The sequence below is a fragment of the Echeneis naucrates genome, chromosome 9, assembly GCF_900963305.1.
Source record: "Echeneis naucrates chromosome 9, fEcheNa1.1, whole genome shotgun sequence".
Classification (NCBI taxonomy): domain Eukaryota; kingdom Metazoa; phylum Chordata; class Actinopteri; order Carangiformes; family Echeneidae; genus Echeneis; species Echeneis naucrates.
The window spans coordinates 18,210,007-18,237,746 of record NC_042519.1 but is presented as its reverse complement, the minus strand read 5'-3'; the positions used below and the strand labels follow the sequence as shown (position 1 = coordinate 18,237,746).

General features: G+C 40.5%; 2 protein-coding genes across 6 annotated transcripts; one reads left to right on the top strand and one right to left on the bottom strand.

The window, feature by feature from the left end:
• The first annotated feature begins 530 nt into the window (after positions 1 to 530).
• vdac3 (voltage-dependent anion channel 3) lies at positions 531 to 8,640 on the top strand. 4 transcript variants are annotated; one of them, XM_029509606.1, is made up of 10 exons: positions 531 to 619; positions 4,722 to 4,793; positions 5,019 to 5,068; positions 5,445 to 5,447; positions 5,901 to 6,053; positions 6,162 to 6,214; positions 6,372 to 6,599; positions 6,755 to 6,905; positions 7,514 to 7,571; positions 7,658 to 8,640. In XM_029509606.1, the coding sequence occupies exons 2-10, from the start codon at positions 4,727 to 4,729 to the stop codon at positions 7,747 to 7,749; spliced, it is 855 nt and encodes a 284-aa protein (XP_029365466.1). In that variant the 5' UTR covers positions 531 to 619; positions 4,722 to 4,726; the 3' UTR covers positions 7,750 to 8,640. The 4 variants fall into 4 exon arrangements, with proteins under 4 accessions (XP_029365466.1, XP_029365467.1, XP_029365464.1 ...); XM_029509604.1 differs by lacking the exon at positions 531 to 619 and adding an exon at positions 3,323 to 3,452; XM_029509607.1 differs by lacking the exon at positions 5,445 to 5,447.
• ikbkb (inhibitor of nuclear factor kappa B kinase subunit beta) lies at positions 8,341 to 24,180 on the bottom strand. Of its 2 annotated transcripts, XM_029509602.1 has the most exons (22): positions 23,990 to 24,180; positions 22,617 to 22,738; positions 20,702 to 20,796; positions 18,458 to 18,578; positions 17,715 to 17,784; positions 16,119 to 16,207; positions 15,440 to 15,529; positions 15,220 to 15,344; positions 14,651 to 14,758; positions 14,421 to 14,550; positions 13,961 to 14,155; positions 13,741 to 13,855; positions 13,283 to 13,406; positions 13,043 to 13,194; positions 12,817 to 12,878; positions 12,606 to 12,706; positions 12,466 to 12,515; positions 12,251 to 12,350; positions 11,128 to 11,275; positions 10,875 to 10,972; positions 10,353 to 10,446; positions 10,148 to 10,207 (listed from the first exon to the last, which is right to left on the bottom strand). In XM_029509602.1, exons 2-22 carry the CDS (start codon positions 22,719 to 22,721, stop codon positions 10,148 to 10,150), a joined length of 2,232 nt encoding a protein of 743 aa, XP_029365462.1. In that variant the 5' UTR covers positions 22,722 to 22,738; positions 23,990 to 24,180. The 2 variants fall into 2 exon arrangements, with proteins under 2 accessions (XP_029365463.1, XP_029365462.1); XM_029509603.1 differs by lacking the exon at positions 23,990 to 24,180 and having other exon boundaries at positions 8,341 to 10,207; positions 22,617 to 22,721.
• Between the last annotated feature and the right edge of the window lie 3,560 nt (positions 24,181 to 27,740).

Here is a 27,740-nt window from a genome sequence, read left to right as displayed (position 1 = left end):
AGAGTCTTATTACACTAAAAAATAATAATAAAAAAAAAGTCTTATTTGTGACTCGGGATTGTTTCATACTAGCAGTAATCATAATATATATACTAAAAATATATAATTAGATGCTAGCATTGCAGAGACAGTTATATTACAGCTATGTTACTTCTACACATTTCTGACTTGCTGTGTCAATGTACTTATTTAAAATTATGAACGTCAGAAAGAGTTCTCATGTCAGCTTAGACAAAATATGCTTTATCTGATGTGAAACGCATCAAGGTAGTGCAGCTTATGTTACCTTTACGATATGATAAAGCCTACTCCAAAACACTTTTACAAAAGACAGATATTGCTATAACACTACCAAACCAGCCTCTAGGACACTAAGACCTTCTTGGGAATAATCTGAACACGATGACCATATTATGCCCACATATATGACACACGTGAACTAAGCTCGTATGTCACAGTTTGACAAGTTTTTTCCTCAATGTCAATTACACAACAGCCCCGCCCTCGGCCGAAGGTCTGATCGCGCCTGCCCAGTCTGTCCGTCTCTGCTTTCTCCTTCACGGTGCTCCGGTACGAACAGCGTCCACCAACTCTGCACACTCCGCCCCACAAATCAAAGGTAAGAGATATCAGAAATAACGTAGTTGATCATTTAGATAAGTTCTTGTCTTGTTTTGTGTGTCTGCACGACACCACAGCTGTTGTCAATAGGCTTTTGCCTGTCAGTGAGACATGAGTCACACACACAGCGGTGGGAGTGAAGCAGACAGGCATGGCAGGGCTTTAATGCCAGTCCAGGCCTGTCTATCTCATTAGTTACTTCAGATGCACATGTATAAAGTGCCTGAAACCGAATGCGTCAACGAATGAAGTTTTGTTAATCATAAGTGATTTGCGATGGGTGCTTTCCAGACGGGACACAGGGTTCCCATTCTCCGCAAAGCTTTCCAAGAAACGCAATTTTAGCACTGTGGTGCGACATTTAGTTCAGTTCAAAAATATAGATTGTGTATTAGAAAGGTAGGTGCAGCTGTATTTGTAGCCACACAGACTAACAAAGCAAAGCAGAGGTGGACACAGCCGGCAGATAAAAATACTCGTCCATTTATGGGACAGGGCGACAAAGTGCCAAATATCTTTTATGAAGGTTTCACAAGAGGCACTATGTATATGAACAACTATGTATATGAACAACGAGGTATTTTTCGATGTATTTGTTTTCTAAGACGTCGCTATCCACCGTCCTGAAATCAGCCCTGATGATTAAACGCCAGACTGACTCAGGACATCATATTAGAAATTATATAGGGTGAGGCACTAAGCGTCAAATGACCAATGCCTGTTGGTGAGCAGGTGCCGACATGCAACAGGAGGATGTATGTTTTGAAGAAAGCATTCAAAGTGGAACATAGAGAGAAGTATACATGATTGCATGATGATCAGCCACATAGCATTCAAGCCATAAATTGGTTTGGTGTGTCCAACTGCACTTGACCTTATCTCTCTCTCACACACACTCTTTCTGTTCTATGACAACACACACCTTACTTGTGTTATCATTGGGTCCAGTCGGTGTTGGGTAACTGTCTGTTTACAGTTTTATAGCCCTTTTGCTTCTATTCATTATTAAAGGGTCTAATATCTGTTCACTTTATATTAGCCTGTGCCATTAGTGCAGTTTACCAACAAATATACACATCTTGAAGTTATTGTTGGTAACATTTAGATAGTAGGACAGGGCGTGATCCGTGCTAATTTTGCAATCGATTAAACATTTATACTTTAGAAAGTGTGAAAACAGTGGCTACACCTTTACAAACACATGAAACTGATACCAACTGATTTTCCAGTTTGTATCAGCACGAAGTAAACACTTTTAGGTCTGATACAATCATCGATAGTGATCAGTTTCACAGACAGGGCAAAAGAGTGTTTAGATTTAAATTTAAGATTGAATTTCTCAATAATGATTATAGGAAGTTGTAGACATAGTCACAATCAGGATTAGGTGTTTATATGATGTAACACAAATACTCAGTCGGAGAAGAAGCAGGTATTTAATTAGCCAGATGAAGTCATAACTGAGAATGTTGTCAATTCAAAATTATTTTATTTTTATATGACATAATGGTTGTATTTTTGAGAGCAGGGCTCTAATACAATTAATTGAATATAGCAAACAAAGTTTCATCTAAATATACTACTTCTTGTTGACAACCACAACCACTATTCTGTTGTTTGTGTGATTGTGGTTTTCCTTTCACTCTGAATCTAAATATCCTTTTGACCTCTGAGCTCTTTCAAGGTTCTCTCCATGGTCATGGCTCATGAAAGCATTAAGATAAGTGGGAGGAGAGTGTTTGTATATAAACCACGAGGTAAAGCACAGACAAATACATCCATTTCTGTGGGGGGTTTCAATAGTCTGAACCTGGGGGAGGACGCATGCTGAAACCCCAGTCACATGTGTTATAGTGTCAGGTTCACCTGGGCTAAATATAGAGCCAACTGTTCTGACTGACAGATGAAGTGGAGGTGGGAAAGAGTCAAAAAGGACCTCGTGCTGGGGGGCTGTGACGAGGCACAGAGTTGAGAAGGAGCGTGAATTGACAAAGACAGGACAGGACAGGAATCTCATGTGTTCAGCAAAATGCAGATCAACTGGTGTACAGTTGCTGAGCGTTTGATAAATGAAGAGCAGAGATGACAAGGACTTTTTTTTTTTTTTTTTTAACACCCACACACACTGCGACTTATTGTGGTGTTTGTGTGTGAGAGAGATGGAGATCAGAGTTTAGCAAAATGAAGCAAATCCAGAAGAGAGTTTTGATGTTGTCTGCTTATGTTTCAAATACTGTTACTCATATAAAGCAAACCAACACAGTCCTGATGGATTAGCTGGAGCTCTGTGTGTTAAACAGAAAGAAAGTCATTATCATCATATCCTGCTGAGGTAACTCTCGAAGAAGGATGCTTACCTGTATGATGTGCTGCGCTCTGAACGTGTAATCTTGTTTCATTCATCTAGCTAATCAGCATTCTTTGTCTAATAAAAATGCCCTCTTTCAGTGTTGTACAAGGGCTGTATAGGGGCCTTTTGTTGAAATGTTGTGCATTGAGCACATGTGTACATCATCTGCTGGCCTTTGCACGTACTGTACAATGTGATGCAATAGTTCATGCAATAGTCCATAGAAAAGAGACTTCTGACCACATGCTAATGAAGCATGCTAAGGACAAGCGCACACATTGTGCACTGTTACTGTCAAAACAGTGCAGTACAATTTGCCAAAGTTTCCCATTGTCCCCCCCTTGTGCTTCCCTCGTCTGAAGAGACATGGCAGAGAAAGAAGTGAGGAATATGGTGCAGGAGGACAAGAAAGCAAAGCACATGCAGGCAGATAACAAAGGAAACTGTGTGGCATGTCGGCACCACACACCCAAGGGACATGGTGAGTTGGTGGTTGTGTTTGTAGAACGTCAGATAATAAATCATCAGGGTCCCTGGATTGTAAACATGGCTACATTGTCAATATAGACTTTAGATCTTTACCTTTTACCTTCCAATTCTTGGATATCAATGAAAGCATTTTGATGGTTTAGATCATCAGTCATTGCTGCATTAATGCATTTCCTCCTCTCTGCAGACACGATAAGCTAGATAAGATTAAGTAGGTGAGCCTGCAGTGAAATATTAATCCAGGTTTAGGCTGCGTGAATGGAGGGTGTGCTGAATGTTCCTGCAAAGTCAACTTGCCAAAAATGTCTTCTGTCTCTTGGGCACACACACACACACACATACACACACACTCTGACCCACGGGACCCTGATGACTGTCTGAAGCACTCCGGTGCAGTGCAGTGGTGTATAGGACCTGTAGTTGCTGACTAACCAAACCTGCTGCTGCTTATGTTAGCACTACTGCATCAGCTTGCATAGTATTTCTTTACCCAGCCTACATATTGTATTTCTTTCTCTTTGGAGAAAAAGCAGAGCATAAGCAGGTTGTTATTGTTTATTATGTTAAATGCAGCTGTGATTATTGCAGCAGAAATTTCTTGTTGGGTGACTCTCTGGTCATTTTAGACATTTCCTACGTCACGTGTGCTGTCCCTCCTTCAAAGAGAAACAATTCTGCTAGTTAAACAGCCTCTGATGCTTTTTAATGGACTTCTGCGAGGCAATCAGTGGGGGAGGAGAGAAGCTGTATATCATGAGCACGTAGACAGGCCCTCTCCAGATAGAAAGGGTTTTTCAATTAAGGCAAATAGGTATACTGATGTTTACTGCCGTTTGTATTTGCCATAAAAAAAAGCTACGCTTTTTGGTTTAAAAAGCTGCTCGATCAGTCTTGTCCTCACAGGGAGCGCTGCTCCGCATTGGATTGTGTGCATGACAATCCAGAAAAAGTTGGTGTTTAATAAATAGATATGGCCTAATGAACAAATACTGTCAAAGCTGCATCAACATGTAGGAGGCAACACATTTGGTTCCAACCCATACTAAGGACAAAAAATATGGATATTGCTGCCACATAAATTCTGCATATATTCCACAACCTCATGTAAACCCTGCAACTTGGAAGGAAGTGCATTACTAAATTGCTAAATTGAGTATCCCTTTGACCAGCAATCAATCAGGTCAATGCAGCAATATATCCGTTTGTATGTGCGTTTCACTACAGTGAAACGAATTGACACTGTGTGTGTATGTTTCCGCAGGCACAATGGCCGTCCCGCCTTCGTACTCTGACTTGGGAAAATCTGCCAAAGACATCTTCAACAAGGGCTATGGTAACATCGACAAATTCCTACAATTCTTTTATTTTTACTGTTTTGGATGAATAAAAGCTGAAGGTGGGCTGATAGCAGAGAAAACTTAGTCTGTTCGGTGTCAGTTTTAAAGCAGGATGTTTATATTTCCTGCAGCTGTCTTAGAGCCAAGCAGTTCAATACAAGGATGTAAGTTATTTTCCTTTTTTTTTTTTTTTTTAATTCCCAATCGTCCATTCTCTGCAGGCTATGGAATTCTTAAGCTGGATATTAAGACCAAGTCTCAGAGCGGCGTAGTAAGTACTGTTGTTGTTTTCATAAGCCTGATGTGTCTAAACTTTGTGTCAGGCCTTTCTTTCCTTCAGTGTTTTGGATCATATGACTGACTCACAGACTTACAAACATCCATGTCAGTGTGATTACTGCCTCACTTGTACTCAGCTGAGAAACATGTGTCAATGTTGCTATAAACCTGTTGCCATGGTGAAACCATAATGATCACTTACATAGAGTTTCCCACATGCAGTAAAACTCAAACATTGTACATGTATTCACTCCGCGTCCAAACTCGCTGATTTCCGGAGGGAAAAAGTTCCTGCATGTCAACTTTGTGTGGTTTTCTCTAACTTTCTCTTTTCTCTTTTCTGCTTCTTCTTTGGACATTCCTGTCAGATGGTAAGAGAGAGTGCGTGCACATATTTAATGATCAAACAAAGTTGTGCTGCAGGGTAAGCCAGTGGTACCAGTTGTGTGTTTGTGTGCAGACAGCTTGTGCAGGCTTTGTGCCAAGCTTTGTGCCACCATTATCCCACTACGTTGCACCAACATCACTGATCCTCTAATATGCCCATCAACAGCCTGTCCCTCACAGCCCTGTCTGTATTTTCAAATGTTGTAGTTTTTCTGTGAAGTAATCAGCCATATAAACCTGAGACGGATTGTGCGGCTGAAGAAAAGCAGAGAAAAGAGGCTTGTTTCCACCATTTCTCTCAACCTTAAGCTTTCCACACTCTGCCTATAGTTTAATGCCTGGGCTCTTATTTGGCAATGTACCTTTCCGCTTCTCTCCCCACCTCATTTCCCATCTTCCTCTCTCCCATCGTCACTCCATCCCTCTTTGTCCTTCAGGAGTTCGCCACCTCTGGTTCCAACAACACAGACACAGGGAAGTCAGGCGGCCACCTGGAGACCAAGTACAAAATGAAAGATCTGGGTCTCAGCTTCAACCAGAAATGGAACACAGACAACATGCTCACCACAGAAATCACCATGGAGGACCAGGTAGAGTCACACAAACAGGACATTAGTCGTTTTGCAGTTAACTTCTGGAGCTTCTCCTCCAGATAGTAGCTCACTCTTTGTGTCTCCTGTCTGTCTGTCTCTCTGCAGCTTGCTCAGGGCCTGAAGCTCAGTCTGGACACATCATTTGTGCCCAACACTGGGTAAGAGCAATCTCGTTCATGCTCACTAGTTTCCGATGTCTTCAATAAATCAACAATAACGCACAATACAGATGTACAATATATCGACAATACAGTACAATCTTGATGCCATGTTGTTGAACTTACATGCTTTCTTTCCTTGTTATTCCTTCTGTAGCAAGAAGAGTGCCAAACTGAAGACAGGCTACAAGCGGGAGTATATGAACGTGGGCTGCGACCTGGATTTCGACATGGCTGGTCCCACTGTCCATGCAGCTGCTGTGCTGGGCTACGAGGGCTGGCTGGCTGGCTACCAGTTGGCCTTTGACACTGCCAAATCTAAACTGACCCAGAACAACTTTGCCCTTGGATACAAGACCGGCGACTTCCAGCTACATACCAATGTGTGAGTGAAAACATCACATTGAAACGAGGCAGGAAATATGGAAGTAGGCTGCAATGACAAGGAGCACTTTCGCTATATGACTGATAGAGCTAAGACTCCCATCCGCTCCTGCTAATCTCTACCTTTCTTATTTGTGTCTTGGTCTTCTATTTAAGCAATGATGGCACAGAGTTTGGTGGCTCCATTTACCAGAAGGTGAGCAGTAAGTTGGAGACAGCAGTCCACCTGGCCTGGACTGCTGGCAGCAACAACACACGCTTTGGAATTGGTGCCAAGTATCAACTGGATAAGGATGCCTCCCTTTCTGTAAGTACTGACTTCAAAACATCACAAATGAAAGGCCAATGAGTGGCGTTAGGGATAACAATGACTGCAGAAGGAAGTATGCTTTTCCACTTGGAATGAAAGAAGTCACTGTGAGACTGTACTTAGCTCGGCTTTGAACTGAAGTAGCCCAGTGGCGATGTTTGACAAGTATATTTGTCCGCAGGCTTGACAGTAGTGGTATGTTAACATTTAAAATTTACACATTAACTTCGCAGGTATTTGGTATTTCAGGCAAATTCCATAGTGTAATATTCATAACATTATACTTTCTTAGTATGAAGCATCCGCCGGCGCCCTACATATTTATTTGATAGAGGTAGTAGGATTCATTTGGTCATTCAGATAATTCACCCTGAACTTTAGTGGTGAAGCTGTTGGCCATTGAGCCAACGATGTCCCAACTGCTAGTATGGCTAATAAAGAAGAACCTAAACCTAGACATACTCTTCACAACAACCTGACACTTTTTAAGCCAGCATCTGACTCCCTAATGTATCCATATGTGATATAAATTATGTAACTGCACTCTAGGTTGCAGTCTAATATGCGATTCTCCCCTCACCATGATGCGTTGTTTCTTCACACAGACCAAAGTAAACAATGCCTGTATTGTTGGAGTAGGATACACACAAACCCTCCGGCCAGGTGGGTCAACAGTCTTTTCATTTTCTTACGTCTTGCTCCTACAGAGCACAGGCTTGGGGACCTGATTGACAATATTTTCCCTGCAGGAGTGAAGCTCACCCTCTCAGCTATGATTGATGGGAAGAATGTCAATAGTGGTGGACACAAAGTTGGCTTGGGCTTTGAACTGGAGGCGTAAAGATCCAGCAGGAGGGCAGAGAGGAGAGAGAGAGAGAGAGAGGAAAGCAACACAGGAGAAGAATAAAGAGCCCAAATGCGACAACACCACAAAGGTCCACTCAGTAACACATCTCCCCTACACTCTGAATCCTACGCACACATGCACATGAATGCGCACATCGTTTGGCCTTAACCCAGAAACTCCAAGCAGACTCCAACAACTCCAGTACTGTAATTTTTAAATAAATCAAACATTATTTTGTTTTGGTTATTTCAATATTTTTGCATTATTTACAGGTCCCACAGTCAAATTCTAGCATATGTTATACAATATAAATGATCCAAACTATGATATTTAATGAACAGCTCTGTCTCAGAGATGTCTGCATTATCTCTGAAATAAGATAGGAAGCACCATCTTGTGTGGTCAGACTATTTGTGTTCAGACACGAATGTTGTGGTTGGAAACAATAAAAAGATTATTAGATGCCTGTTTTGTTATATTGTGGTTTTGTTGCATGCTTTTAAGGCATGGAGACTTTTTAAGGAGAAGGACTTTTTTGACTTTATTGTCACATTGACAAGTACAGTGACTGTAAAGAGCTGCAATAAAATTTGGAGGGATTAACAAGAAAAGACAAGGAGCAGCTGATCTACTCCAGACTCAGTGGACGGTCTGCAAACTTCCAGTTGCCAAAATGTATATTTTTCAGGTCCAGTTTGAGAAAAACTGCTGGTGGCAGTTTGGGTCTCTGTCACCTCTTTGTGTCTTGTTTTGTGTCCTGTACCTGTTTGACCTTTACCACTACAATTCACTATTTGTGCTGTGCTTTGTATAGGAAAGTTAGCCAACAGTTAGGACCTCAAACTAATTTTACTGAATTAGTGGAATAAAGAATGTAAAACTTTATAACGTTAACTTGTGTGTGTAATTTTTTCATTATTTAGTTCTCATGAAAAAGTGGAGGACACAAACTTTTCTTCACTCTCAGAAAAATGGAACTTAATGAAAGAGAATAACTATTATAGAACAATATATTCTGTATTTAAGAGACAAATAAAAATTTTTCTTTACAAATCATGATTGAATTGTCAAACATACTGTCATTCAGACATTATTACAAACTGCATAGAGTAAGTCCACAAACACACATCAAAATTTCACGGACACTGAATGATATAACATCTTTCATCATTTTGTAGGATCTATATTCAATAAAGAATTATTGGGATTAAGATTAAGATTGGTATTAAGATTATGATACAGATTAACAAGTAGAGGGCACGTCTAAAACACAGATTCAAGTGTAACGGAAGGAAAGGGAATTACTGCTTTGAAAATGAAGATAATTCAAAAACTGTTTTCATTGTGTACACCGAAAAGAATATATCGGTGTTATCGGTGTTGTCCGAACTTGGTCACAAACATTATCGCAGAGCCAACCTTTCTGACAGTTTAACACTAGGAACTTTACAATTCTTGCCATGACTGCAGGGAACTGGGGGGGCCCATATTGTTCATAAGTGCCCATAAGTGTTCTTGTAATCCTGATTGGATGATTTTCAGTGGATGTAAATAAAAATTTCACATTTGTTTTGTTCAATGATGGTCTTGCTAAAAACATAAACAATAAACAAAAAGGCAAACAAACAAACAAACAAACAAACAAAAAACTGTTAAATGGCTCGCTGGAATAAAAACGGATACATTACATTTTGCAATTTAACACACACATCGAGGCAGAGATGGAATAAAACGAAACTGCATTATCTTTTATGTTATAATAAAAATTACAGATTTAAACGTTGAATCTATAGGCCAACAAACATAACTAAAATGTATATTTGAAAAAATTAGAAATCTCAGACTGAAATAAAATTTTGATTGCTGTTCTGTAACATTCGATCAACATTCATGAATTCTGTAGGTAAATGTGAGGACAAAATATGCAGATTTTGGATCCTCAGCTGTTTCAAGATAAATCCATGTTGACGCTTTGTCCACCCTACACATCTCTCTGCAGACCAGAGCACTGAGGAGATATTCTGACTGAGATTTTATGACCGTTTATGTTTGGACACAATTGGAAACAATCCTTAACGGTCGATTTCTGAATAATGAATTGTAATTGTAGCCCGACTCATTTAAGGTTCTCTTTAACTCAGATATATGTAAATAAATAATTCTTTTCTTCAAAATTTCACTTTAGCCATTTTCAGAATAAAAATTGGCTTCAGTGCTTTAAATACTTGCAGTGAGTAGGTTTACCGACTGCCTCAACTGGTTTCGCAAAATACAGGCCGGCAGCTATTACCCTTTTCACATTGTTAGAAGAGTTGGATGTGTAACCTCATGTAGTGTGACGTCCAATCCACACAGAGGCAGTAAAGTATTACATGAAAGAATGGGAGCTAAATTAAGTCATGTCACTGGAGAAACTCTGGCCTTCCTGGAGCCACGTCCACTCCTTCAACATCTGGGATGAAAACAAAGGGTGGAAAGTTTAATAGCCATCCACATAATTCAGAGAAATTCCATTAAAGTTGCCGGGCATCGAAACAAAAGAAGTCCAAGAGCTGAAAGAGGGGGCAATGTGTGTAAGTGTGTGGGAGTATGCGTACCTCCATACTGTTTTCTGATTCTTGGATGGTATTTTGAAGCAAACTCTGGAGTCGACTCTCAAATGTCCTGCTCTGCTCCACAAGGGACTCGTCACTGCAGACACACCCAAAGTGCGATTCATGACTCACAGGGATGTAACAGTTTATCTGTGTTTGCTCAGGACATATATTTCTGCCAACCCAAAGGTTCTGGTGATGATGGGTGGGGAAAGCAAAATTAAAAGCAGCAAGTCTGTAGGTGATCATCAGTACACAAAGATGACTCCCTATACTTTCAACAACGTGGTCCACTGATGCGTAAAAAAAAAAAAGACAAAAAAAAAATTATAATAATAATGTGTTGAGAATAGAAAGATTTCCAAAGATGTGTCTTTGTTTGCCAATATCCACGTGGCTGAGTGAACGAGTCAACGTTATTTTCTGTACCTCTTAAAAACATCTGCAAAAGATGAGTTTTTGACGCGAACGGAAAGCATTCTGCAAACCTCAATCAGCATGTGTGTGTGTGTGTCAGAGACTCACAGCTGCTGTAAACTTTGTCTGGGGGTCAGAAGGGGCGGCACTGATGAGGGAGTTCTTAGGCCATCAGGGCTCCCGCTCACTGGGCTGCGAACTTTGCTCTGCACAAGATGAAGTGAATGTGTGTTAGTTAAAAAGTGTTCAGCACAAAGATGAGTACCACAGCAGATCACACACACACAAAAACACACTGGAGGCGCTGCATGAAGATTAGGATCATCCAGAGATTACTATGTGTGTGTGTGTGTGTCCTCACACAGGCCACTTTGAGCAGGTTCCACAGCTCCCTCTGTCGTTTCTCCTGCAGACTCATCAGGACTTGTTCGCTCTCCGCCATCTTCTGGACCACGCCCTCCACCTTTGGCAGCAGCTCCATCACACGGTGACGGCACACTGCTGTCTTACTGCAGACACACACAAACATAAACACAAATTTACCTCTTTGTACCATAAATAAATGTACACATTATAGTATACAATATGGGCAGCATGGCAGCATAGTGGTCCCCGCTGTTTCCCCACTGCAAAAAGGTTGCTGGTTCAATTCTGAGGCCTGGGGCCTTTCTGTGCCGTGCTTGCGTTTCCTCCCACCGTCCAAAGACATGTTTAGATTAATTACTGACTCTAAATTGTCTGTAGGTCTGAGTGTGAGTGTGAGTGGTTGTCTGTCTCTGTGTGTTGGTCCTGTGATGGACTGGCAACATGTCCAGGGTGTACTCCGCCCTCACCCAAAGCCAGCTGGGATTTGCTCCAGCAACCCCCGCGACCCAGAAATGACGCTTTTACACATTGTAATATGCATGAAATCTGAAGTTGTAAATGTCAGTATGACTTAACAAACTTGTTGCCTTTTGTGCTTAGCCATCACATTACAGTTGTAAATGTTAACAAGCCGCCACCACCACAAGTGTTTTCATTTACTCTGCCTGATTAGAGCTCTTCTCAGGAATGTCTAATTTATGATCTTAGCTGGGTTTTATTGTGACCTCTCATTTATCTCTATTTTATTAATAAATCATGTATTAATAAAATAAAATCACTGGTATTTAAACTTAAACACTCTAACACACATAAAGTTGATACTGCTGGTGTGACTGTACATTGGACCCAGTTGTGCTGCACTAAACCACAACAGGAATCATAAGTGTGTGTTTTTTGGCAACTCAGTGCTTAGTTTTTATATAAATACATAAATCTTCAAAATGAGAGTTAATGTACCATAACAACAATGCTGCTTTGGACTCATTCCCCTCCACAATAGCCGAACTGCTTGTTGTTTTTTTTCAAAGGGTGTGCTTGTTACTTGGAAGAATGGGGAACAGCCCTGTTTTGTGCGACTTGGAAATAATATAGTGGGGTTTTTTTTTTAACATAAATACCTGAGGTGTGTGTAGAAGTCTCTGAGCTTCTTCTCATAGAACTGCACAGCCTGAAGCACCAGGCGCACCACCTCCTGACTGTCTCCTGAGCACCTCTGGTCTGAGCAGGGGGAGGGAAAAGGCCAGCGGAAACTTAAAAAGGAGGTTTGTTTTCAAACTGAACCACCAAATCGAGTGTTAAGTAAGAAATGAACAGATGCATGAAAATGTCAAACCTCTGGGTTTCTCCCTGAGTTTACGGAACAGCTCCATGGCCTTTCCTTCCCTGGGGACCAAAGAGGTCAAAGAGAGAAGAGTCCAAGATAAACCAGGCCGCTTTTTGTCATTTTTACAGAGCAGTGTGGCTCAGACTTACAGTGTGTCCAGCGCCTCTCCACTCCTCCATGGCTGCCTCTGCACATCCACTATGTCTGGCTGCAGCTGCATCATCTCTTCCTCCAGTTCACTCACCTTGGCCTGGGAAGCCACATGCATTGTTGTTTTTTTTGTTTTTGTTTTGTCTTTTTAAAGCACAAGTGATACACACGCACACGCATATGCGCACATGCAGAAACAGTCATTTCTACCTGACCACAGCTGACAGCAGTTTGCTCCATCTCCCTCCACACACAGAGGAGTTTCTCTGACGCTGGCAAATGTAAAAAGGATTAGTCAGAGACAAACTGAATTGTTCTAACATTCATGTGCTCTTTCCGCCTGAGGTAAAAGCAAAAGGCAAACTACGAATACTACAGAACAGATGCAGTTGAACTGTGATTGCCACTATCCACCACCATGTTTTTGTAACAGTACCAATGCCAGTAGCTGTCTGCTCCTGGTATTTGTCCATGTCTATGTGAAGGCTGGTGGTGAAGAAGTCCAGCTTGGCCATGAGTCTCTGGTGCATGGACACCATCTCGTTCTTCTGCTTGGACAGTGACGAGTTGTGTCTCAGCAGACTCATACTGAGAAACAAAAAAGAAATGTGTTTGTTTTATGTAGTAAATGTGTGTGTGTTGTTTGTGGGAGGTTGTGTATTTGTGTATGTCCTACATGGCAGCTTTCTGTCCCTGCTGCAGCCTCTGCCAGTCTTCCTTCAGGGAGCGGATGGTGTGCCATGCCTGGCCACAGGTCCTCCTCAGAGGGCTGTAAGCCAGGAGGTGCTTGGGGTCATTTTCTATGGGGGGGGAAAAAAAAAAACAGATGCAGAAAGAGGCCCAAAGTCAGAGAAAGTCATGGATGTTTAATTGTAATCTTATTTTACTGACGTGATTACAGGTTGTAGCCAAAGTTTTCTACAATTAATGTCACGAAAGTAAACAATTTAACCAAGAATCTGAAGCTCGACGGTGGAAACCTGCTGGAAAAATAACTGCTTGATTATTAATTTTGTGTATTCAAACACAGAAGTGACAAAGGAATGGAGATAAGAAAACGGACAGCACAAATATACAATATATCGTGGGCATTGTACTCTTTTAATATCACCAGTTAAGAAAAAATAAACTCACGGACGAATCGGATGTTTTCAGGGAGGGTGCGAGGAGCAAACTGGGGCTCATAACTACAAGACCAGCGATCAAACAGGAAGACCAGGGGCACGTCTGTCCGTCGGCCATCTATTTCCTACAGATAAAGATTATAACGACACTCAGGCTCAAATCCATCATCGGGTTATGTTGTTGAATGCTCTGTGAAAGCAGTGTGTAAAGCGTTTGTGTTAGATATTACGGTGTAATCTATGGAAATTTGCGTGGCCAGCCCATTTGGCTCCAAGGCCAATCCCGCCTCCAACAGAAGCTCCTGATTGGCTGCAGGGATGTCGGTGTCTTTTTCTATTCTCAGCTGCAGGTCAGCCACGGTCTCATTGTCCGAGACCGAGTATGTCAGGATCTTAGCAGACATCATGTTCAGGACGTGGACCAGCTGAGGGGAACAAGAAGGGCTAAGCACATTAAGACAGAAAAGGTAAAATGTGGCGGTTGAGGCAAAAGATGCACTTCCCCATAAAACACCACCAAACTTCAGGAATTAGAGGTGGTATCTCTAATCTATATGAGATGGTGTGTATATTCTGGGTGACACATTCAAAGAAATTTGTGATCAGATGAGTGTTTAACAAATGAGCAAAAAGCCACAGAATGGGAAAGTTATTTAGTGAAAGAATGAGTGTATAAATTGCTCAACTAACTTTGAGCTGCAGTATGTCATCCAGGATGTCGAAGCAGTTTCTGGGCGTAGTATCAGGACATTTTCCTCTTTCCTGAGCAGACCACTTTAACATCAGCTGCAGCCATCCCTCCACTTTCTCCAATAACAGGCTGTCAAGCAACAGTGAAGATATTAGGTGTTGATAGAGGTCTCTAACAGCATTTTCATTCAAAAGTGTATGTGTTACTCAGAAAAGAAAAGAAAACACACCAGTTGAGGTCGTTGGGCTGGGGGATGTGTTTGGAGAAGCAGAGGTCCCCTGACAGATGCTCATAGACAACAATGTCATCATCCTGCTTCAGCCTCACTTTATTGTGCCTGGTAGGAAAATGCATGGATTATTTGAGAGAAAAGCTCAAATCGTTCCGACTTGGAGATGTTTTGCTTTTATCGAGTATTTAAGGAGTATTTTTTCTCTCCCTAATTCAGGCCCTTATTTCATAACTCACTTTTATCATTAGGGCACAATGATAATTATAGTTGGCACAACTAGCATATCCTGCAATTCTTTGCTGTGGCAACTTTTGTTTATTGATATATTCAATGTGTGTTGAAAGCCATTCATGTAACAGTAATATTTATTTGGAATTATGCTTATCATTACTTAACATAAAAAATATCATTGTTCAGATTATTTTGCAAAAGCTTAACTGTTGTCAAAAAGATTTGAGAAGGGTGAAATGGTGGAAATTTTTAAATATATCATTTTACATTCTAACTAGTTTTGGAGAACACAAGTTCATTTCCTTGCTCATGAAGTCAGTGAATTTTTTCACTACCAAGGAACAGGCTGCCAGGTCGGTAAGAACGGCCGAAATCCTGTGATACATTCAAAAACCAAAGTCCCAAAGCTCCAGTAGTCCACAGTGACCGTGTACTTCTGTCTCTCAATGAGCTCAGGGGCCTGAGAGAAGGAGGGAAGAACAACACCAGGTCAAACCTTCTGTGATGAATACAGTGGATAGATTATCTGGAAAATGTACGTGTTTCATCCAATACCAAGTACTGCAGCGTCCCCACAAATGACGTGCACAGGCTGCTCTGGTCCAGTTCTTTAGCATAGCCGAGATCGATTATCTTGTGGATCAACTAGTGTTCAGAGAAAGAGCAGAGAAAAAGGTCTTCGAGAAAAATCCTGTCCTGTCATCACGCCTGTGTGTGAACAAACACCTAAAGCCCGTAAAGCCAGCTTATTCTTTTGGGTTTTAGTTCTGAGAATAATGAAGAAAACAAAAGGTTTCAAGCAACACTGTGACCTTAGTGCAGAGAGATTGTTTTGTAAAGATACCATAACCACAGCAGCGTGCCTGAAAATGGATATATCTTTCATCTGTAATGCGTCTGGCTTCACTTGTGTAAAATTTTTTATTTCCCTGGATCTTATTACAGGATGCTATGATTTTCTACATAATAAAACATAATAAAACAAACCCCCCTAACCCTAACCCCAGAGGAAGGTGAGAATAAGACTATACAATGAAATTGTTCATAACTGAAAGTTTTCCACAGTAACTACTCAATGCAGGAACTAGTGAGTGTAAATATGCAGACGTAAGAGAGACTGACATCCTATTCCAAGTAACCCACATTCAGGCAAGAAGCCTTCATGTGACTTTTTTTTTGTTGTGGCTTGGGTGTATTTGTCATCACAAGATTCTTGGTGGGGTTTTTGACTCACTCTCTTCTCTCCCTGCTGCAGCACAATATTTTCTGGCTTCAAATCTCTGTGGATGATCCTCTTCTTATGAAGGTAGGTTAGAGCCGAAGCTGTAGGAGAAGAAAAGGAAACACAGTAAAAGCTCCGAACAAAAGACCAAAGTAGCGTTACATTGGTGTTCCATTCAATGCAAATGACAACTAGAATATGAATATGTAACTTAAAAACCATCAAACTGCTTAGCTTAGAATCAGACTTATTCACATGAAAGAGTTCCAAACTGTTCATGAAAAAAATGACCTGGCTACTGTTTAGATTCATATGAACATCAAGCAACATAGCAAATAATTTGATATTTATGTGAATGATGGTAAATATGAAGAATATAAGAAAAATCTCTCTCTCTCTCTCTCTCTCTCTATATATATATATATATATATATGTATATGTGTGTATAAAATAACTGGGAGCAGGTTTCAAAGGTCTTCAAGCACACCACACCACAAAGCTTTTTTAATTTTCACACTTATATATTATATATATATTACTATATTTTATCCTGAACTGGCACTGACTCAGATGCTGTGATTTGAGGGAATACCCTGCACGATCTTATGGAAAGTTTCAGCTGTTTTCCCTTCCACTCACATCCAGCATCACTGATGGAAGACAGAGACAGTGATGACATTAAGGACACTTCTACCTCACCGGGGCAATATTTTCATTGGCCGTCCATTTACTCTTGAAAATGCAACTATAAAATCTTGTTTTTGCTGACCCCCTGTGGTCTTAGCCCTCACCTGTACTATGACTGTGGCCACAGGTGGAGCTAAGCAGGACAGGTGAGACAGAAATAAAACAGGCTTGAAATCTTCAACCTGAGAGCACAGTAACATCCTGTTTGGATACTTCTTAGTAACACTCAATGCATCCCAAATACCTTAACTGTTAATCCGTTGGAACTGAAGTTAAAGTCTAACAGGGTTCACCTTAATTTATAACTAAAATAACAATGCTTCACTTGTGTTAGAGGGTGACTGGTGGGTGTGCTGGCAATGATAGCTCAGTGTAGTTATACTCATTACCTTCACGTACCTAAATGTGTGTGTGTGTGTGTGAGAGAGAGAGAGAGTGTGCATTAGTGGGTGTGTTTTTTCCCTAATTCATGAGACAATTTAAAGGGGATCACTCATTTTCAGGAAATGTCCAGCGCTGGGTGTCAGGAAAAGGAGTTTCAGTGTGTGTGTGTGTGTGTGTGGATTTTACTGTACCCCACAGTGGGGGATACGGACACGTGGGGGACACATGTGGTATGTGTCGGCTCTCAGGCCTGTTTATACTCTGCATTCTTGATGTTAGCGATCCTACGTTAGTTTTGTGAACAACAGTGCAAGCGCCCATTTGTTGACGCAAGACTGCCTGCGTGAGAGCGGCCCCCAGGGTGACTAAGAGGTTGCGGTTGATTGGTCATTGGTGACATCATGATACTTACTTACCATGACGATTTACTCTGCACTACAGGAAACTAATCAGGCGGTCAGCTCACTATATCAATCACACCCTCTCTCTTACGCTCACAATTTCATAGAAGTCATCGTGATGAAGCAGGATACTTACAAACGTCCCGTAATAAAATCAAAACAGAGCCCTCCCTCATTCCACAGCAGTTCTCCAAAAGGTTCAGATACTGCAGACAGAACAGATAAAAGACATCTGATACTTTAACAGCACTAAGCATGGAAAGGAAGCAGTACAAAAAGATACAGACTCAACAAAGGAGTCATTAATGTATTCAATGAAAAGACTTCTGTCACCAGGGGACATGAATGGGCTCAGACCCAAGAAATAAACAAACCCTTTTAGCAAAAAGGCATTTTTCCACTGGTGATCAGGTTTAAGGAGCCTTGCTGGTATTGAATTGGAAAATTAAAGCTTTTGTTGTAAAAACTTTTAAAATTTTATTCCACCACTGGAAACTTGTGGCTGCCCTGAAAAAAAAAAAGAGGATGGGGCTGTTTTCCGTTCCCTGTCCGCACTAAACGCCCCATCTGCTTAGTTCTTGACCATCTGGGATGCTTTGAGATTTTTATGGCACCGTGGTTTGTGATGGTTGGCATTTTCCTCTTCTTCTGGGTGCCTGGTACCAACCTTGCCTCAGGCTGCACACTCAGTCTCGGTTTAAAAATTGTGCCAGATTACTCCCCCACAACACACTGTGGGCTAACACCTGAGTAGCTTAGTAAAATACTTCAAAATATACACAATGGTACCATTTGTGGCTTCATTTTTTGATGTTTCCGTCTCTTTGTTCTGAACCACATATGTGCACATGCTGTCCCAGATATGTCACAAGCTTCTACCTTTCTCAGATCTCCTCCCTGGCAGTACTCCATGGCCAGCAGTGGCAGGTCATTGGTGGCCACCGATCTCTGCATCCCATCAGGAACCTCTCTGGCTGCAACAACGTTAACATGATCCAACCTGAATGAATAGAGATGAGCAGACATCAGTCAGTTGGGCTGCATGATGTATCATTTTACATGTCCAAGGTTTACACAGAAGGCAGACTGTGCTTTGTCAGAGCTTCAATAGATTCATCTCCTCCTCTACACCGATTGTATCCTGCAAAAAGTACAAATCTAGCTCTAGACCCACGTTTTCAACCTCCATCGACTTTGACTTTAAGACTGACTTCCTTTTGAAAGTAAACTTTTCACAGTTTTAAATGTCTGCAGAGGCATAAAGATCAGCAGTTCACAAGAAGTTATTTTGCAGCCACAAGGTTAGCAACCACTCATGGTGCATGCACGGTAAACTCATTCCACATGCAATCGGATTTCTTGCATAATTAATAAACACTATTTTGCAAAGTAGTTAATTAAAATTTGAAACCGTCCATCTATCTATTATCTATACTGCTTTCCCATCACGCCAATCCCATCTGACTGAGGGAGGCTGAGGGTGGGGTACAAACTGGACAGGTGGCCCGTCTCTCACAAGGCCAACACACAGAGACACACAGAGACACTTTCACACTCTCTCTCAGACCTGCAGGGGCTGGACAAAGCCACAGTACCCAGCTAACCTCACATACAGGCCCCAGGATCCGGGGTTTGAACCCAGAACCTCCTAGTGAACAGCTAACCGCTGTAACACCGCGCTGCCCGCTCCGTGACCGGCTGTATCACTCTCCCTGTTTCTTGTTCTTAGCTGTCTCATCATTCTGACTGAAACAATGTGTTCCTGATCGCCAGGAGGGTAAAAAAAAAACAGATGAAGTTTAAGATAACAAACTTAAATTGAAACCAGAGTCATAAAGATTGTGAAAGACGCTGAAACCAAAACACTGTAGCACATGAAATCAGCGAGCTGTACCAGCTACAAAAGGAGACATGCAGATAAACATTAATTAATATGTTGTTTTTCCTTGTAGACCTTGAGTGTTCAATCATAATAAAACAGTCAGACTAAATGAAAGATGATGAGCAGCAGTGTAATCACATTGCGTTACTGTGGATGACAAGTGAGATGTACATGATCTGATGTGGAAAGTATTTTTCTCATCAATGTTCAGCCTCTCTTGTTTCCAATTGAAACGTTGTCAAATCAGATTTAATTGGAAATGAGATAGAGAACCTGCATGAGAGGGATAAATTAAGATGTTTTTTAACTTGGGTTTGAGATGAGTATTGTGCAGATGCAAAAGTAATGCAACACAAGTTTGATGAACACATAACAACAAACACTGTGGAGGGGTTGTGTTTTTCAGTACATGTGCATGTTTAAATCTGTGTTAAGTAGCTCTAATAACATAATGGTAGGCTGCCATGTATGTGTCCTCTGCCCTGCGGTTTCCATGAGTTGAGCGTGGGTGCACCAGGGCTGTGGTTGTGTCTGTCTGAAAACAACACACTTGTAAAATTGGGACCAGGGAAAAAAAAAAGAAAATGCTTTTATACTCACGTTTGCACCAGAAAATGAGAAAACAAACACACACACACACACACCTTGCGCCTTGCAGACAGTCAAAACTGAAAAGACAAACAGTCAACCATCTTAAGCAACACAATGCCCAAACTAAGCTGTTAATAGACAACGTAGACATATGAGGATATGAAACAAACACCAAACTGGAACAAAATGAGGAGGTGGCACATTACTGCGTCAGAAATAACCACCAAAAGACCAAAATAACCCAAAACTTCCATGTTGTTCTAATTATTCCATGTCTTGCATGATTTTTATTATTTCAGGGTACAAATTTAGTTGTTTTTCTTATTTTAAGGAAATTTGTGAAACAGATGGGCACATTACCACCCAACTTGTCATGGAATATACCAGGTTGAGTCACGATCAAGTTAAGTCAACCCAACACTTCTCTCGCATGCCAACACAGGCTGACGGGCAAAGTATGAAACAGTATGGATGGTGAAGAGCAACGGAGGAAAGCAGCGTCTTCTACAGCCAGAGACTCCTGAATCTTTTGTAAAGAGCAAGTTGGGGACAAACCAAATCCTAACAAAACAGTAAGGACGAAACATGGCGTTTTGTCTGAAGGTGACGGGGGAAGGAGAGCGGGGGAGCCGAAGGGTAGAACAACCGACCTCCTCATGATCTGGATCTCCAGGCACCATCTCTCCTTGTTTCTCTCGCTCAGCTCCTGGCGGCATTGCTTTATAGCAATCTGCTCGTTTGTGTCCTGAAAAGAACAAAACAAAACACGCACTTTCAAAATCAATGAATATTCTTGATTTATTTATTTATAAAATATCCAAGCACAATAGTACATGTCTATCACTATTTGCTTGACTGTCAAAAACATAAATGTGTAGTTAATTTACCATAGTGCAAAAATAAGAAATATTAGCAAATTTTTACATTTTAGAAGGTTTGTATCACTGAAGGTTGCCGGTTTCACTTCACGATAGTTAATTGTTGAAAATAATACCCTCATTAAAAATCGATTGGCATTATTTTCAGTAATATAACAACAACTTATCAGTTATACCTCAGACCTCAGTTGCGATCTGTTTTTAACAGATTAAATGCAAACCACACACTTTAGCATGACTCGTTTTTAGGTATTTCTGTTTGATTATGGACGATAAATAGAGGCGGTATGGAGTTCAAACCGTCACACAAATACATAAAATTTATGGTAACACTTGTACTGTCAGGTCACCAAACAGACGGTAGATTACATGCAGCCCGCCACAAAAACGATGAGCAACACAAGCTCGTCTTACTACCTGTTTCTCACGGCATCATCGAGGAAAAGGCACCCACCCATTGCTTCCCATGTAATAAACGGTGAGGTAATTATAACCTTCGTTATTGTCATTAATACAGGAAGACAGGAAATTTTCTGCAGAGGAAGTTTAGTCATTTAGGTGGCTGCAGTGGCAGCGGTGCCCTCTTCAGTTCGGTCATTTTCCTCCTCGCATCTTACAGCTCAGTGTGCCACGGCACACAAACTGTTTCAGACATCAGTTGTTTTCAAACGTCATTTCCTTGATAAGCTGAATGTAAATAAACTCGAAAACTGATCTTCAGAAGGACAATTTTTCATTTGTTCAGAACGTTGTCGAAAATAAAAGGGGGGCAACAAATGTGTTAACTGTAAACAAAATACATTTCTAAAAGTCACATTTGAAAGTAAAAAAAGACCTTTTGGAGGAAAAACATTCAAATGAATTTCTGGTCTACACCTACACTGACCCAATGAAAGCTGAGTTTGCCTTGAACGAGAGTGTGAGTAATAGAAAAGGAAGAGGAAGGCCCACTAAATGGGCGTATTCATTATCCCAAGGCATCCGCGCTCTCATCCTGTGACTTAGAGTGACATAACAATAGGTCCTATTTGTACTTGACAGCTTCCTGAGCTGCTGTCATACCATTTTCAGATTTGGCACAGACAAAATCCCCATTCATAAATTTCAGACTAATTTTGTATTTGCGCCCACCGGCTTTTTTTTTTTTTTTTTTTTTTTTTTTTCAAACTGCTGCTACGTTTCCAGTTGTTTTAAGTCTGATTTTCATATTTCGCTTTAATTGACTTTTACCAAAAATTGTATTACTGGCAAAAATATAAGCAAAACCACTGAAGGCTAGAGTTTCACAGGGAAACCAGGATGTTTTATAAGTATATTTGAACATGCACTTGTCCAAGAAACAAGTGAGCCAATTGAAGTCACTGAAGGAAACGCTGATGAGTGTTAAGAATGGTTTTTTGCCAAAATCTTGAAGAGGGCACTTTAGACTTTAGAGTGTTTTGTTTACAATCTGTATTTATTTTTGTTGGTCCTGATAGTTTTTTATATTGGTTTACTTGTCAAAGTTGACTTTTTTGTGGAGGTGTTAATTGCACTGCTGTTGAGGATGTTACTTTTGTTATATTTCATGTGAACACTTAAGATGATTCAGTGTAACAGCTTGCGTTTTAGGCATCCTCTATGTGGAGGAATTTTCCCAGCATTCAGTCTGCTATCATGTTCTGTCACAGTTTAAAGAGTTGTGTACCTTATTTTGCCATCTTGTGACATTCCCGAAGCCTCCAGTTCCCAATCGCTCCCTCAGCTCCCAGGGCCCGCAGCTCTGTGGCTGCTGCAGGGGGACTCGATTCATGTCCTCCCCAGTTGGTCCTACACCCAAACATCAAATCACAAAGGTCAAATCGTAACAGTGGTTCTGATGGCTTTCATTAGCAAACTACAATATACTGGCCTGAAATAAAATGAAGAAGTTATTTCACCACTCACACATATAAAAAAACTACCACCACCCAGAAAGGAACTAAGACTTGTTGTGTGAATCAAACCAGTTAATGGTCTGTCCAGGAAATGTTTGATTCAGTTGGTCAGACTCAACTGGTCTTTCAGTATAATGGCGTTTGAACCAGACACCTTGACTTTCACACATTCTGTGCTCTAATCCCACAACAAAACAGGTTTGAATAAATCCTTTAAATTAAAATATTTAATTAATCTACCAGCTTCAGTTTCAGGGTACTGATATCACTTTATTGTTCTATATACTGTAGGACTATAAGTGATATACATCCTTTCTATCAGTTTTATTAATCAGTACTAATGCTGCAGGTACAAAACTCTCTCTGTACTTCTTGGTTCGTCGAACACATTCATTCATTCATTCATTTTCCTTTTGTAAAGGCGATGGGGCTGGGGGTGGGGTGGGGCAATCAATAAGAACAGAGGTGACCTTGCGCTAAAACTGTGACAGGTTCAGTTGAGACTTGCCTTTCAGCCTGCTGGCCCACTTTACAATGTGGTTGGGAGAGTTTTTGTCTTTCAGAGTCAGATTACCAAGCCGAGCCAAGACAGCACAGGTTCAATTAAAATCTCTGCTTTCCTGTAAATAACATTCTAGCTTTTGGGGCCATGGGGTATTTTTGCAGCTGCTGGAGATGTTTGCATTAAATGTTTTTTTTATAGATCACCACAGCAAATGTTGAGCTTGTGTGAAATAACAATAATAATAATAATATCTATGTTGCATACAGTATGAGCTACACCGGTTTTAAGTCGATGACACAGACCCAATCATCTGTAAATAGTAACGTCCCTGTAATCTACATTAGGAATACTTTTGTATTGACAGTCAGTGTTCTTCAGGCTGTTTCTGGGCCTTTTCTACATAACAGTGACAACGTGCATCCATCAGGCTGCTGCCATTTTCACTTCATGCTTCACATGTATGTACAGATTATAGATATAGATATAAATACTGTGTATAAAAGGTATGATTCCCCTCATTCTGATGACAAAGCCTCACATTTAAACACTAAAAACGATCATTTTCCTTGCTCTCTGCAGTTTACCGTACTTCATGCAGACAAACGCTTCATTTTAAGGACCATTAAAACTAGAGCCTACCTTAAACTTGGCGTTTAGCGCTCACACACTTTCACAGCAGGTTTTCTGTCAACACATGTGTGCATCCGGTTTCTAAACAACTTCAACTTTGATCCACTTTGAACTCCGCAACAATGTTGTTGTTGTTTTTTTTTTTTTTTAATGATACAAACAAATCTCGCTGACTTTTTGTGACTTCCTGGTCGCCGTATTTCCTGTAAACCTGCAGAGGTCCGCCTACAGGGGACATCCACAGCTTCAGACTCCGCTGCCTGTGTGTTTCCAGATTATTTCAGTTTATTTCAGATTAACAGAAAGAACTCAGGTTTGGACACCGACATGTGTCTGCTGCTCAGGACTGAGTCAGTTTAGCTCCATTCTGCAGCTGAAATCTTCTCAGCTCTGTTCAACTTTGTCTTATTTTTTTCTTTTATGTTTTTTAACATTACTGTCAACAAAGCGCACAAAAAGCCAAAAACCAACATGTCCTCCTTCTATCGCTGTTGTATAACCCAAAGAACTCCAGATTTTTTTCAATCAAACGGAAAAAAATAGTGAATTTGCTTGGGACTATTTTCAGGTGCGGATGAATACACATTTGAGTTTCTACAACAGCTAGATTGTGCGACGTGGGTTTGATTTTACTATAATAACAACACAAAGACAGCCTCAGTGCTTTAGAAGGATCAATCAATGTCTGATTCTGCTCTTTTTATATGTTTCACTACTAACAGGGAAAAATCTGAATATTGCCAGCTTTATCACGGTTAATTTAAGATCGATAAACATCAATGGTCCACTTTTAAATGTGCTTCCTGTGACTTGTGCCTCTACGGATTAAACCAGGGACCTCACTCAGACCAACAACAGAAATGTCCCAGTCTGTAAAGTGGATCAAACTGTCAGTTTGAATTCCTTCATTGTCAGGTTTCCAGTTGGTTTTTACCTGGAGGTGAATTATCTACTGAGACATATAAAAAAAAACATTGTCATTATGAACACTAAATGAAGCAGTTTCACATTCAAGAGAAATCAGTTAAGAATTGAAAAATGAAGTTATTGTTTCAGTTATTTTTCTGAGAAGAGATTCGCACAGAGATGAGTTGTTCACAGTTGTGTCACTAATGGATTTTGTGTAACTAATAGGTCAGACTATTAAAACACAGTGTAGCCATTTTACAGTGACGTCTGTGATTCACTAATATAGCTCAGTGGAAATGGAAGTATCAGGAACAATCTTGAAATAAGACCGCCAACTTTTGCTTGAATTCCTTCTTTGATAACTTTTAGAGAGGGTTTAATTTGCAATTTTCTGTGTTTGAGAATTGCTGGAAACATTTATTGGGAACCCCCAAAACCCCCAGATGTTTACTCAGACATTTTAATGAGGAAAACATCTGTAATTCAAAGCTGGCCTTCAAAACGGTTTTCAATACACTTAAAAGACATTCTTACTCTAATTTTAAGAGCTCAACGTGTCTTTACTTGAGGATTTAATCTTCACTTCGCTGCTTTTTGGACCTAGTGGATGTTGTTATGGGAAGGATACACTTGAATTCAGAAAAAACTGTTCCTCATTTCGTCATCTGTATTCCTTTGAACAAATAACTTACGCTCATGCAACGAAGTACGTCGTTTTTGGTGAATGCAGATCTGACGTTTGTGGGTGTAATGTTTCTTGTTTACGGCCCACTTGATCACAGAAGATGGAAGACCTTTCTTGTTTACATGAACAGAGAGCGCCCCAGTCAAGAGGAACTCATAGTCAAAATCCCCTGTTGCCTTACTGAATTTATTTTTGCCATGTTAACCAAGATTAACCCTAGATACCCCCAGATTTAGGACTTTTTATCACAAAACCTGCCATTGGTTACAATTGACCATGCTGTCGCTGGTGGCAACAATTATGTGTGCCATTGTCTGCCATTGTGATACTTTTCTCTTGTTTGACTATTATCTGTAAATCACTTCTTAGGATTTTTTATTCATTAAGTTTCCCTGCAAACTGCTGACCACGATAACCATCACTTTCGATGTTGGAGGTTAATGTGGCGGATCCAACCTGTTTCACCTCTAATGATGCACTGATGCACTGATTAAGTGTAGTTATTCTGACAACAGAAACCTATTTCCTTCATATTTTCCAGAAACTAATTCTTCCTGAATTAAACGTCAGAGGCTGATGGGAACAAATTTTCCCAGTCAGCTGACTGTAGTCTGATTACACTAAACACTATCAGCTGTGATACTTCAGATCAATAGTGGACATATAATTGACATCTGATTTCTATACTTTTTGTTAAATATATTGTTTGCTAGCAGTGTCACAGCTGCTTCAACTAACATTTGTCTTGTAATATTTGATAATTTTTTGCTCACTTGAGCACATTTTCAATAATTTACTCACTGTATCACATGTACTGCACTTCATGTAACTTCCTTTTAACTCACCTGTCTTGCTAGACAGAAAAATACTGTGCTGTCTCGGCTTGTTTATCACCATGACAGATTTAGTTTCTTTTCTCTTGATACTTTGTTTGTGGATCGGAGGAGTCTGAGTCCAACGGATTGTGCAAGCATTCACCCACACATTAAGACAGTAAACAACATTGTTTAAAGCAACAGGTTGTTTGGTTTTTGTAATTCTCCCACAGAATATGCAAATTCCTCAAATTTCCCTTCATTGCATAATGTAAATAGGCCAAACTCAGGATGACTGAAGTATCTTTGTAAAAACAGAGTGATTTTGCACGGTCTGTTTGATTAAATGAATGATCATTACAAAGAAAGAATAACTCAGAGGCACGACTCCTGAAGGATGTCATTCCTAACTTTCAGTGTGAGTCATTTGTAACAGACTGGACTTTCAGGTATCCTTCGTGTGCGTGTGTGTGTGTGTGTGTGCGCCTGTAATTTTCACCATTAAGCAGTGGGAGTGTGTTCTAACTTTACACAGATGGAAACAAAAATCTCAGACGCCAAGTTTACTGCCCCCGGCCACTACATCCCAAAATTCTGTTTTCAGCTATTAAATGTGGGGTTAAGTTAATTGACAGTAAAAACAATAAACATATATTATCCAACACAAGTAAGTCACAGTTTCTTGGAGCCATTCTTGGGACTAAGTGACTGATTTCCGGAGATGGGGATGGGCTCACTAAAGAGGAGAGTGGCTGTGACAAATGACTCCTGGTGCCAAATGGTTAACCACACAGATATAAGGTCAGCCACATCTCATTAAATACTGCCAGAGGGTGCTGTCTGCTTTGAATAATGTATGGTATGAAATTGTTTATGTCTCTCAACACCTACAGTCGCTTTTCAACAGCTTATCTTATCTTAGATGTGTAAATAAATGAATGGCAATAAAAATTGGTTGATGGCAAATTTGCTTACTTACTAAGTAAAAACAATGCCATCTGAAAATGTACACTTACAGCCCAAAACTGACATGAGTAGTGGGATAAAAAGAAGTTTAACAATAAGTTGAATGTGCCCTGGGGTAAGGAAGGGATTCTAACCCTGGTAACAGCAATAGTTTATCTACAAGTACAAGTTTATCACACCAGTTGAATGAAGTCAATAGACAAAATTCAAAAACTCGATTTGGGTTTGGAAATCATCTTAAAATGCTAAAAATAATTCCTGGTTGAGGATATTAGATCGAATGAAATCGGTTCTCTTGGGGATGGTGCGTTTCGGAATTGCACCACCCAGCAGGGCTGCCTCATCATCGTCCTCATCCGGCCCGGGACAGCAGCAGACCCTCCCC